The sequence below is a fragment of the Callorhinchus milii genome, unplaced genomic scaffold (assembly GCF_018977255.1).
Source record: "Callorhinchus milii isolate IMCB2004 unplaced genomic scaffold, IMCB_Cmil_1.0 Scaffold5, whole genome shotgun sequence".
In the NCBI taxonomy this organism is placed as follows: domain Eukaryota; kingdom Metazoa; phylum Chordata; class Chondrichthyes; order Chimaeriformes; family Callorhinchidae; genus Callorhinchus; species Callorhinchus milii.
Window position 1 is genome coordinate 17804229 of NW_024704746.1, and position 14382 is coordinate 17818610.

At 39.1% G+C, this 14382-nt stretch overlaps 1 protein-coding gene across 3 annotated transcripts; it reads right to left on the bottom strand.

Moving 5' to 3' along the window:
• Positions 1 to 353: 353 nt before the first annotated feature.
• Positions 354 to 13722, bottom strand: LOC103174679 (kynurenine--oxoglutarate transaminase 3). 3 transcript variants are annotated; one of them, XM_042335819.1, is made up of 15 exons: positions 13649 to 13722; positions 13281 to 13335; positions 12526 to 12623; positions 11896 to 11954; positions 11080 to 11230; positions 7910 to 8059; positions 7139 to 7225; positions 6010 to 6144; positions 5604 to 5724; positions 4375 to 4451; positions 3571 to 3660; positions 2751 to 2937; positions 869 to 948; positions 578 to 664; positions 354 to 437 (listed from the first exon to the last, which is right to left on the bottom strand). In XM_042335819.1, exons 3-15 carry the CDS (start codon positions 12619 to 12621, stop codon positions 378 to 380), a joined length of 1380 nt encoding a protein of 459 aa, XP_042191753.1. In that variant the 5' UTR covers positions 12622 to 12623; positions 13281 to 13335; positions 13649 to 13722; the 3' UTR covers positions 354 to 377. The 3 variants fall into 3 exon arrangements, with proteins under 3 accessions (XP_042191753.1, XP_042191752.1, XP_042191754.1); XM_042335818.1 differs by lacking the exon at positions 13281 to 13335; XM_042335820.1 differs by lacking the exons at positions 13281 to 13335; positions 13649 to 13722 and adding an exon at positions 13161 to 13180.
• Between the last annotated feature and the right edge of the window lie 660 nt (positions 13723 to 14382).

Below are 14382 nucleotides of genomic sequence, written 5' to 3' on the forward strand. Positions count from 1 at the left end.
TCTTAGGCCTACCCTCCACCCCTGCTCAGGTCAAAATCCCTGATTGACCAGTGCCTTGGAAAGTTTTCCCGATGTGAAAGGTGCTATACAAATGTAATTTGTTGTTGTATTAGTAGCCATGCTAATTATTCCATAAAACACCGCTAGAGTGGCCAATATACAGTATGGCTAATAGCAACGATATTTTGGATAACTAGGTAACTCTGATAAGTTGTCATTTGAGCTATTTCCCTTGAGGTATTGAATTTCACTGTATATTCAGTCTCATCCTGAAAACTACTTGTGGTTTAATGAAGAAAATTCAATGTACTCTATATATTTGATATAAGAAACTCTGCTTCTTCAAAGATCAGTAATATTGTCTAGATTTAATGAAGCTATGTCTTCAGCTTCCAGTTCTTGAAAATAGTCTCTGCTGATTCCAGGGTACTATCTTTCTGTAAAAGAGTTGGAATTTCTGTATAAGTTTCTGTATAAATTGGAAGATTAACACTTATTATTTTTTAAAAGTTAATGATATTTTGTGAAGTCTATGTAACAAATTGCAAGTTGCATTTTAGCAAGCCAATAGACTGACCTTGATAAAGCAGAACCGAATGTATTTCTCAAAATGTCTCTTAGACGGATCACTGACAAATGCAGTCATGGGTATAGCTGCCAGTCGCTGGAAGAGAATGTATATTCTGAGTGTACCACACATGGATAGAAACAAATTAGCTACTTTTCTTCATTTAATAATATTATTGTCATATATTTGTATTATGATTACCACATTGATTTTTCTTTGAGTTTATCGGTTTTCTTTGGTCTGAACTGTAACATGCAAATATGAAAACTATTTTGCACTACAACAAGAAATGAAACTTACTTTGTTTTGAATCATCCACTTCACAAATCTGTAATCGTAGGGCTGATTCGCTTCCGAGGGATCTTGTGAGAGATCTTGATCTAGAGGGAATGCGAAAGTACATTTTCACTTCACAATCACAAATTAGAAAACTAAAACTGCAGGAGTTTTTTTGGAGGACGTTGGAAATCTGGTTTCACATTCTACAAAAATTTAAATTAGAATACTCGTTTGATCCCTTCCCCCCCTCACATTTTCTCCCCCATACTCTTCCTGTGCTGAAGGCGGTGACTCATACTGCAAATACAGATCAAATAAGCACTGGTCCCTCTCCAACACTGGCAGCCCTCCAATATAATATACAATCAAGCAGTTATTCTTCACATAGAAGCCTGGAGAGCAAATGTCGATAAGCTTTTTCACCACATGGGGGCCATCACATCTAAACCCAATCCTGTCTGTATCCCACATTTACCACTTGCTAGAAAATGATCAGTGGCAGGAAGTAAAACTATTCTTTTTCTTCCCCTGTTTCATAGCTCGAAGATTCAGAGACTAACTATAGAGCACCGCAACTACCCTGATTCAGCTTGGGTAACTCAGCAGAGATGAGATATCAGACCTGGGATCTTCCTAGTAGGTACGGCTGTTCTTTAGATGTCTAACCGTATAGATGTCTGTTCTTGATCCCCTCCTCTTCAACTCCTATGGGCTCCCTCCTGGTGACATTATCTGCAGACATGGGATTAACTTCCACATGTACGCAGATGACACCCAACTGTACCTCTCTGCCACCACCCTCGACTCCAGGACCACTGCTGGGCTGACAGAATGTCTGTCAGAGATCAATTCCTGGATGAGAGCTAACTTTCTTCAGTTGAAAGTCCTGATTGGCTCCTGTCAGCGCCTCCTCACCTCAGGCGCTGATAGCATCACCATCCATGGATGCCCATTCCACCTTAATAAGCCAGTCGGGAACCTTGGTGCCTTGTTTGACCCTCAACTATCCTTTCTACCCCACATCCATGCCATGACCCACTCTATCTTCCCCCACCTTCACAACATTGCCTGGCTCTGCCACTGTCTCACACCGCAGGCCGCCAAAACCCTCATACACGCATTCATAACATTCGAGGCTTGACTATGCAAACTCCTTGCTTATTGGCCTCTCCAACGCTTCCCTCCATAGGCTGCAGATCATCCAGAAATCTGCAACCCGTGGCCTCTCCTGCACCAGGCTCCGTGACCTTATCACCCCCATCCTCACCCGACTCCACTGGCTTCCCATCACTCAGAGGATACAGTTCAAGATCCTGGTCCTCACCTTCAAAGCCCTCCGTGGCTTTGCTCCACCCTACCTCTGCAACCTCCTAACCCCCTACCATCCTCCCTGCTTCCTCTACTCAGCAGGCTCCTGCCTGTTCCACGTTCCCCCACCTCACCCGCCCCACTATTGGGGGGCGGGCCTTCTGCCACTCTTGCCCCTACCCTCTGGACTGCTATTTGTATTTGTGTCTTGCAGTTCTAGACAAGTGGCTTAGTACCAGTATTTGTATTTGGAAATCCCACTACCAATACTTATGAAGAATTTAACAGCACTACCAGACCAACATGCATGATCTGGACAACTTTTAAACTCAAAATTGTGGGTTCGCTTACATTGAAGTAAATATTTCATTTTGGGTATAAAGGCAGTCTCACATATGACCAGACCAATCCAATTATCCATTCATAACAAAATTCTCTGTTGGCTAATATATCACTATACAAAGGACATATTTTAATTCAAGTAATGTGTCCATGCTGGTGCCAACACAAAGTCTAAACATATGATCAAACATTGACATTGCGTTATTAATGTTGTATATAATCTGGTAAGGGAGAAAGAAGTAAAAGTAAATACTTAGAACAGAAATATCAGCAATCATGAAGAATCCTCCTTCAGGGATAACTGGATTCATTCCCGCTACTTGGAGAAACTTTGCCATACGATCTCGTTTGACTTCTAGCTCACGGGGTAGGGAATAAAAATAGCATTCTTGATCATGCAAACGGCCGAGCTCCTTGAGAATACCTTGAGCAACAGCTTCCTGCATAATAGAATAGCAATATTACTTCAATGCTGAATGATCTTCATGGGTTTAAAAATAAACCCATGTTTCTTGATGAAAACGTGTACCTAACCATGCAATGTTATCGCAGATTATATAACTGAAAGCAAACACGATGCAAACATAGAGAATAAGCTGAGCAAAACAGTGCAATTTCTTGTTGCAGAAGAATACAGAGGCTGTTCCTATAGGTATGTGGGTGATAAGCCACAAATTTTTAACACTATTTACGAAAAAGTTCTTTACTCACAAAATAGAATCCTTGCATTTTTTTATAATAATCCTTGCATTTGATATCGTGCTTAATCACGTCTTCTGAGACGTCTGCCCAGTATGAAACTGATCTTAAGAAAAAGATACTTTTGCAGCTTTGATCTCTGGTCTGCATTCCTTATTCTTCGACTGCAGATTAATTCCTGGGTTTGTAACAGCAGCAATACACAGGATTTGTTTAAAAAATATATAATTTTGAAAAGGTATTCAATATAATATTGCATGTACAATTTTTAATATATTGATAGCAGGTAATGAATGGTTAATCTATCAACAGCCAACTTGTTGCTGACAGATACTTCTAAAGCAAGCATCATATGAATGGTTACATAGTCCCACCTGTATAGGAGTAGGGCAAGTATAAAGGGAGTTCTGTTGAACAGTCTGAAGATGTTTTATCAGATTTTCTGGACCAATTGACCAACCAAGCTGCAAAGAAAAGATCACACAAAGGGTTACACAAGTATAAGTCAATTTAGAAATACAAGTTGCATTTTATTTTATCATCTGTAAAAACTGATCATGAAATTTACTAACAGGCTTTTATGAACCGTTAGTACGGTATGCAAGTTACACACCAGTACAAAAGCATTGATAATTTTAGCCTTCAAGTGTTAATGAGACCATGTTTGTGGCATATGACAGAGTTTCGGACCCGAGCTGGGGGTCGGGGTGGGGGAGGGTAGAGGGCAGAGGGGGGGGGAAGCAGGGAGATAAAGGATTGCCCATTCTTGGAATTATAATTAGCACAAAGAAAACGTACAATTAAAACAGGTAAAATGGCCTTCTGCACCTCACTCGCACATCCAAATGGAGCACTCATGAACAGCATTTTAAAAAAGTCTCAAAAGAAAATCACCAATGGAAAAGAGGTATCAAAAGATCTCTACTACCTTTCATTCACAATAAGAGTGGTGGGAAAAAAATAATACAAATGAATGAAAGGTTATCTTCTGAGGTTGGAGTTTAAGGGATATTATTGGTTGAATGGGTAAATCCTTGCATATAATCTTCCTAGATTGTTCAATATTGTCATAATACGCCCAATATTGATAAAAGATGTCAATAAGATAGTATGGCACTTTTGTTTTCCTTATACCGATGTTCTACACTTTGATAAACATCATAATTTACCAAACATACCTTCCAGCCAGTCACACTAAATGTTTTTCCAGCACTTCCTATGGTCACTGTCCTTTCCCACATTCCGGGCAAAGTGGCTGAGCGGAAGAGCAAGAAAACACACAAGAAAGGATTCAGATGCATAAATGTGCTACTTCTTTTATATTAGTTATCAGCAAGTTATCAACAGCTAAATACTATGTGACAATACACATCAAGAGTAGAATCCTTCATAAATACAGTCAGTAGACTTTACAATAAATCCTGTGAAGTGCTTTGAGACGTTATGATAATATGTCACTAGATCAAATCCAAGAATCATCATTATGTCCTAAAATAATATGAGTGATTTTTTTTTGACAAGGCACTAAGTACTAGTTATAGGTCCTTGTTTTCCCAAAGACCTTTCAATCTACTGTCTTTATAAGTCACAAACTATTTGGGGTCACTATAGCACTGAGTAAGCTGCACTAGGAAACTTAAATACCCAAAGTTTTAAATATTACTTAAAATTTAGAGCAAGAATAAACAATTAAAAATACAAACTGCAGGCTTTTACGTATTCCAGAAAACTCGCAACAAATACACCTCCAAGAAAATTGGCTCAGGTTCTTCATAAATAGTTGCAAGCTAATAAAGAGGATTGAGAGCATGTTACCAGCCAGCCTGGAAGTCAGTAAATAATCTAAGGAAACCAGACAGACTAGGAAGAGGGAGAGAGAAGGGATTTCATATCCTTAATAATAATAGGAAGCCTACAGGAGTTCCTCTATAACATGATGCCTTTGTGCAAAAATGCATGTGGATAACAAACCCATCCATAATTAAACTGAGAGAGGATAGGCATCACTCCTAGTTTTGGTTGGTTGCAGATAATCACTCAAAAATATCTGAATATGTTTACTGTTTTTCTAGCCTTGAAATACAATCTAGATCTCTACAATAAGTTACTTCTTGACTAGCAAAAAACATGGAATGCATCTTCTCTCTGGTAGATTATTTTTGTGCGATTGTCTATTCACGTCCTCCCGACGTGAAAGGCACTAAACAAATGTAATCTTGTTGTTGTTAATGTGATTTACAAATAAATTAACCTCCTTGGAGCTTTGTTCCCTCCAGGATTACTTTCACAAGACGTTAGTAAAATATATGGATTTTCTTCCTCCCATCTCTCCCCTGTAAAGTATTACTTTCAATATTCTGCACAAGCCAATTTTTGTTCCTTAACATTATTTTTAATTCATCATTACCTATTTTTATGTGTTGATGTCCAGTGTAAATTAACCATTCATACACCTCATCACTGAAGCAGAGAGCATCATGCTTAATGCACAGATCTGCAATCACCTCCAGTTCTTCCATTTTAAATATCTAAAAGAATGGTCCACAATGCATTAGACTTTGTTATTAAGAGATTTTCAACAAAACATATAGTTGATGCACATCTTAAAAAAATATTATATAATACCCCCACAAAGACTTAAAGGAGCAAGCTAAACACAAGATTGTACACCCAAATAGCAAGGTCATCTCCTTCAATTGACAACTTATTGCAGATTCTATAGATGGGTTATTAAAATGAGAGGAAATTTCCTATTACATATCATATTAATAAAGGTTTCTGCAATAAAATAAATTTAGACCTGAAATTCTTACCTTGCCTAAAGGATTATTGGGTGTATTAAGTATTATTGCCTTAGTCCGAGAATTAAATTTGCTCGCAAGTTCATCAGGGTCAAGGGCCCAATCTCCACTGGATATTGCATGTCCAACTTCTTCTTTTAGTGACTTCTAAAAAAAACAGCATTGTTGTAACACGAAACACATCTTCAATATAACAGATTGCTAACATGTACAATAAAGAAATTAAAAACTACCGAAAGCTCCTGAACAAAAGCTACTAATGCACATGGCAGAGTAATTAGAAAAAAATCATCTCTTTCAGCCTTAAACAATAATGATGCAGAGTGGCTTGGAGTAGTTACTAATTATCCTAACAGATACCTTGTATTTATATAAGTGTAGAAAGGGAAAATGTGGAAGGTTTAATTTTTTTTGGTTTACTGTGTTCTGCCATTGAGTTCTGTAGTGTGACACTGATAGATTGACTGCAAAAGAATGGGACTTTGGTTCTTTGCTCTATGTGCTGTTGCCTTTTCAGTGTCAGTGCTTCGGACACTGATCTTGCTTTGTTTTAGACTGAATCAGGTTCCTTGGGAAAGTTAATGTACTCAGATATGATCTTACAGATTTCCACACAATGTTGTATTACAAGAGAGAGCTGCATTCCGGATGTATCCACGTAATATATTTCCTTTCTCATTCACAATTATCTAGGAGGCACCAATCAAACAAGAAACACCAAAGCGAAAGAAGGGGAAATTCAAAGACAAGTTCTAACCCACTATTAATCTCACTATAAAACCTACCAACATCTCCAAATGATGGCAATGCAATACATAGCATTCAGAGGAAAGGGAGTTCAGATACAGGAGGAAAAAAATAATTTAAAATGAAGATGGTTAGTGAAATATAAGTTTTACAAAAGATTTAATTAACTCCAAGACTAATATTTAACTGTATTTGTATATATAAATATTCAAAGCATTAGTCTTTTCTATGCCTTGAAATATTTAGAATAAAATTAAAACAAGTCTTTTGTATGCCTTGAAATACATAGAATACAATTAAATTGCATGTCTGTGAAAACCGACTCTTGGTATATTACGCCATCATAAAATAGTAAAATATGGTGTTAAATGGTTTTGTTCAATCGAGCACTCACAAGCTTTAACTGGATGAAGACCGGAATCCCTCCTGCCATCCTAACCATTGGCTCATAACAATCAAAGAATGGCTCAATGATTATCACCTAAATTAAAAAGTGAAAAATATATTTTAACATAATTAAATCCAGTTCATAAAAATAAAATCTAAAAACAACATATTGGCACAGTATTATGATCTGGGTTCAATCCCAGAGCTGCCAGGTACTAAACTGACATCCCTAATCTCTGGAAATTCTTATAAAGTTATACTAAATATAGACTTCAAATTAAAATTCACCAGTCTCAAATCTCATTCCATTGGGGAAGATAGCTCCAATAAACCTCTTTGAATAGATGATGATATTATAATAAATACTTTTTTATATAGTAATATAGCACCTTTCACATAAAATAAACATTCCAAAGCACTTTTAAAATTATAATTGGTTAGAAATGAAAGTGAATGTTAAATAGGCAACTAATCTGCACCAGGAACTTCCCGTAAACAATGAGATGAGCAGCCAATTCATTTGAATTTTGGGCTAACTTTACTATTGGGAAATCTCATTCTGACAGTAGACACGAGTCACTTTGAGTAGGGAAAAATCCTACTGATTTTCATTTAGGATTTTGATATTTTAATAAAGGCAATATAGTAGCTACAGTGTTTGAAAGTACCTGATGGTGGCACTACATGCAAACAAACTCTTCAATTTCACAGATCAGTCATCTCTTAACTTCACTGTAACATATTCAAGTACAGGAACATGAAAAAAAGTTTATTTTACCTCATCTCCCTCATCGACCAGACCTTGTATGGAACTAAACAGAGAACCATATCCTCCGATAGTTACGAGGCATTCTTTATATGGATCAATTGGATGCCTGTATATATTTCCATAAAGCTCAGCAAGTCCCTTCACTAATGGAGGGTGACCCTTGTGTGAAAAGACAAAATACATTTTCAAATGAATAAAATGAAATTCAGTCAGTGAAAGATGCAATATCAATTACAGTATTATTTGTTTTGTAAAAATCAGCTTTTTAAAGCCCTATGGAGTATTATAGAACCTATCTGTGTACCTGACCTACCAAATTACAGTTTAGGGCAACCCTGTTATAACCCTGTCACAAATCCCCAAATATTATGACACCACATTACAATAGGGGTGTCGGAGAAAAAAAAGGCTATTTATTCTTCCCATTTCTGGCTCGTCGGGTCACAGATACCATCAATTTCTTGCTCATAATACAAAACATAACATCAGTACGACCTGATGACTCAGAGCTTTTTTAGGGACCCAGTTAGTCAGGGTCAGAAGTTAGGTGTTCTGTACCCAGCAAACTATAAGCAAATCCGCACTTCACCAAGGTCGCAGTGTATAATTGCAACCTGTGATTTTACTGGATCGAAACCAAATTGTCATCAAGATCATTCTTACTTGTCACCCAGCTCCCCCTCCTCTGCCAACTACTAGCCGACATCATCAACCAATCCCTCTCCGGATCAGTCCCTGCCTCCCTCAAAATGGCTGTCATCACCTCCCTCTTGAAAAAATCCTCCCGAGATCCCTCAAACCCCAGTCACTACCGTCCCATTTCTAACCTGCCCTTCCTCTCAAAAGTTCTAGAACGCATCGTTGCAAACCAACTTTGCACACACCTCTCCTCCCACTCCCTTTTCGAACCCCTCCAGTCCGGTTTCCGCCCTGCCCACAGTACAGAGACTGCACTTATGAAAGTCACAAACGACATCCTCTCTATCTGTGACCAGGGCTCGCTCTGCCTCCTTGTCCTCCTGGACCTCTCCGCCTCGTTCGACACAGTCGATCACGCCATCCTCCTCCACCGCCTTTCCTCCGTCATCCACCTCAGTGGGACCGCACTCGCCTGGTTCGAGTCCTACCTCACAAACCACTAGTAGTACATCTGCACAAACGGCTTCTCCTCCCGCTCTCACCCAGTTACCTGCGGGTACCCCAAGGATCCATCCTTGGCCCCCTCCTCTTTCTGATTTACATCTTCCCTTTTGAGGATGTCATCCGTAGACATGGGGTACATTTCCACATGTATGCAGATGACACCCAACTCTATTTTTCCACCTCTCTTTGTGACCCCAGTCCCCTGATGTTCTGTCAGCCTGCCTGTCAGATCTCAGGGGCTGGATGAGCACAAACTTCCTTCAGCTGAACTTTGACAAGACGGAAGCCAATTCTTTGGCTCTCGTCAACATCTAAAATCTCACGGCTCTCACCTCCTCCATCTACCAGACCTCCCCCTAAAACTCTCCAAACCCCTACGCAACCTAGGCGTCAGGTTCAACCCCCAATTATCTTTCCTCCCCCACCAGCACCGCCTTCTACCACCTCTGACGCATCGTCCGTCTCCATCAATACCTCTCTCCAAATGCCGCTGAAACCCTGGTCCATGCCTTTGTCACCTCTCGGCTGGACTACTCTAACGCCCTCCTCGCCGGTCTCCCCTCCACTACCATCCATAAAATCCAAATCATTCAAAACTCTGCTGCCCGCATTCTCACCCACATGAAACTCCACTCCCCGATCACCCCAGTCCTTGCCAGACTGCACTGGCTCCCTGTCCCAGAGAGGATTGATTTCAAGATCCTCACCCTTGTATTCAAGTCCCTCCACTCCTCTGCACCCCCCCTACCTCTCTGACCTCCTCTCTCCTCAAAACAGTACCGATTGTCTTCATTCCTCCGGGTCTGGCCTCCTCCTCGTCCCCCGAGTCCTCCACTCCACCCTCGGCGGCCGTGCCTTCAGCCACTATGCCCCGAGGCTATGGAATTCCCTTCCTCACTCCCTTCGTCTCGCTCCCTCTCTTCCCATTTTCAGGTCTCTGCTGAAATCTTTCTTTTCGACCGCACCTTTGGTCACCTTCCTCCCCCTCCCCCTGGCTCGGCCCCGGGACCCGTTACTGTAAAGCGCTCTGAGACGCCGTCCAGCGTGGAGGGCGCTATATAAATCCAAGTTGTTGTTGTTGTATTTTTAACAATAGAAATTAGTAGTTTAACAAACATGCAGTGATTTTGAAAGGATAATTAATGACAATGTTTGTCTCTTTGATTTGCAACTCTCTCAAGATCATACAAAGACCCGCATCTAAGCACAATAGTGTAGAGACAGAACAATTACAAAAGAAGCTATGGATCCCAGCAACCAAGCCATGAGCAAATGTTTGAAGAATGCCAAATGTGATACATGGCGGATATATGAAAAATTGGGAACTTAAAAAGTGCGTTATCTACCTGTCTTTATTTCGTCTCCTAATCAAGATGTATCAAAGTTACTTCCAAGGTAATACCTTTTTAATAGGAGAACGTGTGGCATTTGAAACAAAGCTGGTATACATACCTCCACTGTCTGGCACTGTTGTACAGTGGAGTGCAAGTATCAATGCTTCAGAGAAGATTTCCAATGAACCATACTTTAGAATAGTTTTTGTAGTGATTATTACAGCATGTGGAATGTTAATTCTGCCAGAGAGAATCACTTGCTGTTAATAATATGCAATACACAACCCAAGACCCATTTTTCAGTGGTTAAAACATAAACCAAACTTTTACTTCTAAGTTTATATCCGAAAATGAGTGTTTTGATACTTCAGTTATATCTGGATTGCAGTGAGATTTCACACAACTGAACAGAGCAGCACTTATGATATTCAGTGTTGGTGCCAGATAGTGCTTGGATCTGTATTGGAAATAGTGATTCCTCTCACTGTTCTAATGGGTTGAAAGGTATAAAAAAAATTCACATTGAATTCAAATGCTTCCCTGAAAGGAAGGAAAGAACGAAAGTAAAACACATTTTTAGAGATCCATCAATGAATGTTAGCAGCTATTGTGATGTTACCAGAAACACATGTCATCAAATACTCAGATGCATTTCAAGGGCAGTTGGCTCATGTACAGGAAAGAGAGACTAGAATAACTTACAAAACCTCTTGTATACTGGTTTATCAGAAAATTTTCTCCAAGGGCAGCATTAGCCAGGGCTTCTCTTATGTAACTTGGAGGTGGCATGTCTGAAAAACCCTGACCAAGGTTGACCACCCCAGGTTCGGCAGCGAGCTTGGTAAATTCAATCCTAAAAAATGCATATTCTTTAGTATCTTCATCTCAAATTTCATCAGTAAGAATTGAACAAGAAATATTCAGTTTTTGCTATCTATTCAATTGTACAGTTTCCTCATATAGCTCAAATTTCTCATAGATTCCGCATGATAAACAGCATTTATGAATGTGCGTTTTGTATAACTAAAATATTTAAAAAGAAAAGAGAACTTTAGTAAACATTTGCTAGTAGCATTGCAAAAATAACTGAACAGTTTTTATAATGACTATTACTTGTAATAATAGCTGAAGCAGTCAAGAAATTGCATTTCACTGTCACTTTTCTGATTGCACTTGTTAAAATGTAACAAAGATTTTGTAAAATAAATAAACTGGGAGTAGGTAACAATCAAAAGGTTCTTTGTGGTGAATTCAAAAAGTCCCAGGAAACCACAGCAAACAATGTAGGCAACTCATTACAAGATCAGAGAAATTATTAATATATTTGTTGTTAGTCTTAAGAATTTGCTAACATATTAAAACAGCTATTTAGTATCAGCTGGGTTTGAGATCATATGGATTTCTATGTTATTTAAATTAACTAACCAATTTGCTCAGGCTGACACATTGTGTATATATATATATGTGTGTGTGTATATGTATGCAGCAAAATATCAAACACCTTCAAACTTTACTCACCATACATTTTTATCTAGTCCTTCAATCCTTCTTGCATTTTTATGTCTGGATGAAATCATCTGTAAATTGAAATAAATAATTTGCGTCATTATTTAAGTAATATGTCAGAAAACATTACTTTCACCCAAAATGTATACATACTTTTTTAAAAAATGTATGATTGTTGACAATTGGAGGTTTACAAAACAGAAATGCCTGCATGTAAAACATGATGGGACATGGAACATTTTTTTGGTCTGGATTCAAGCATAGAATTCCAGGTATTCCCAGGGTAGGACAAACACCCAAGTAACAGCACAACCTATGCTTCTCATAGAGTCGATGCTAAGATGTCTAAATAGTGCCAGAAACAGACTAGAACTGACTTTCATCTCATAGAATACTATTAGAGATGCTCTTTAAAGATGAAACATTTTATGGTCAGATAGCAAAATCAAAATATCATGGATATGTTAAATATTAAAGACAGACCATTCTTTACTGGGAAGGTGCCAACAGTTTAAAGGTTAAACTAGAATAAATTATTTAACCTACTGACAAAATAGTTGCAAATATAATACAGTTTGTACTCAATTTAAGTTCTATTATGGTAAATCTAAAAACACAGTAACTAGTCTAAAGACCACATACCTTTGAGGTAGAAAACTTCACCACATTAGAAGTAAGAATTGTGTTTTGAAAGTAACGCGGAATTTGAAAATGCTTCAGGGAATGAGTGCGGAGCATACCTGGGACACAAATACAATAAAACTCATATAAATCGGATCAGTCGGGACCATAACAACACAATAACAACAACTTGAATCTATATAGTGCCCTTCAGGCTGGGTAGCGTCCTGGACATTGAATAGCAAATTCCTATGTTCTAATATGACTTGCGCAAAGTCTGAGTTGCAGGCAAACTGTATAAATGGTATCTAATCCAATTCAATCAATAATTTAGAGTGCCCATACATAATTCACTGCAGCCAGTAAGTGCGCATGCGGTAGTACATAAACTGTCAAGAGTTGTGTTTACATTGTCCAAATATTATAATTTTCCTTCAATTGGACTTGTTCAAATTAGCTAGATGGAATATTCACGAATCCTGCAGTTCTGGTTACTAAGCAATGAGCAGTTTGCTTTGCCTGTAACTACATACACAAAAGCCAACACAGTATAAGAATTGGGAATGACTATAATGAGAAGACTGTTGGAGGGAGCTGCATCATCTCAAGTCCAACCAGGCAGCACCAGGGCTGCAGCAAACCGAAACAGTACCCACATGAAGCCCACAGCCCAGCGATGGGGTACAGTCAGAATGCAACTTTCGCGGAGTTAAAATAAAATGTCGCAGTACTTCCTGTTTTTGTCAAATCGATAGGGCATGTGATGCAGTGCTTACTTGTGCTGGTGGAGAGGGTTATTATTTGCACCAACTGAACACTGGCGGCTCAGTCCTGGAAACAAACAACACACGAGAGAGAGAGAGAGAGAGAGAGAGAAGGCCAGTCAGTCTGTCTGCACAGGGACAGCGACAGAGGAAATCACACAGTCTCCAGTCCAAACATGGCGAGAGTCAACAACACACAATGTCACCCTCTGTGTGTGTGTGTGTCTCACACACTCCACACCAACACAACTGCGTCCTGTGACAAAGCTCAGCGCCAGGTGGCCAATCCCTTTTTACGCACCAGCTGGTTCCACCCTGGGAGGGTGTGGGGGGGTGGGGAAAAAACATTGCACTCTCGATCCACAGTAAAGAAAGCTTACGTGGCCTCTCCTCTCCTCTCCAAACCAAGTTAGATGCTGAAACTGGAAGCCACAGGGAGTTTTTTTTCCCCTCCCCCTATACAGAGAGAGCGAGAGAGAGATTCCTGTGTGAAGTTGCTCAGAAAGTTTGCTTCTGTAGGAATTGCTGTAGCTCAGTGGTTAGAGCACTCGCTTTGCAAGCGAGAGACCTGGGTTCAATTCCAGGCAGAGGGCGAAACCTTGGGCAAGTTTTTTTACTCCACACGCCTAATAATAATCCCTCCAAAACCAAAACAAAACAATAATAAATTGGTCATTTTCAATCCATGACTGTTTGTGGGACATTGCTTTGCGCAATTGGCTGCCGCGTTCGCCCACAAATATACAGTCAATTCACTTTACAGTGTTTTCTGTGAAGCGCTTTGGGAAGACCTCTCAACGTGAAAAGCGCTATATCAAATGCAAGAATTATTATTATATTATTATTAGTAGTATTGTCCACAGATCAACAAATCTGAGTCGAATCACTCGTTTTCCAACTTGGATGTTGAATTTTTTTTTGTGACACGTGAGATGTGATTACGACATCAAATCAATACTTTCCCCCAAAAATGTGTAGTTGAAGCAGAATCCCAAATAGGCTGTATATAATATCATACGCAAATGAGATTGTGATTATCATAAATACTATTATTAAGGTTGTAATAAATGTTACAAAAACATAATTTTATTTCATGATATTATACAATAGGTTT

What these genes read in the sequence shown, in the direction of transcription:
- LOC103174679 (XM_042335818.1), bottom strand. Translation starts at nt 12,621, where the DNA reads ATGCTCCGCACTCATTCCCTGAAGCATTTTCAAATTCCGCGTTACTTT. An exon ending in ACCAGTATACAAGAGGTTTT is followed by an intron (nt 8,060 to 11,079) that starts GTAAGTTATTCT and finishes TTTTCACACAAG; the next exon opens with GGTCACCCTCCATTAGTGAA. An exon ending in TTAGTGTGACTGGCTGGAAG is followed by an intron (nt 3,661 to 4,374) that starts GTATGTTTGGTA and finishes TTTTCTTTGCAG; the next exon opens with CTTGGTTGGTCAATTGGTCC.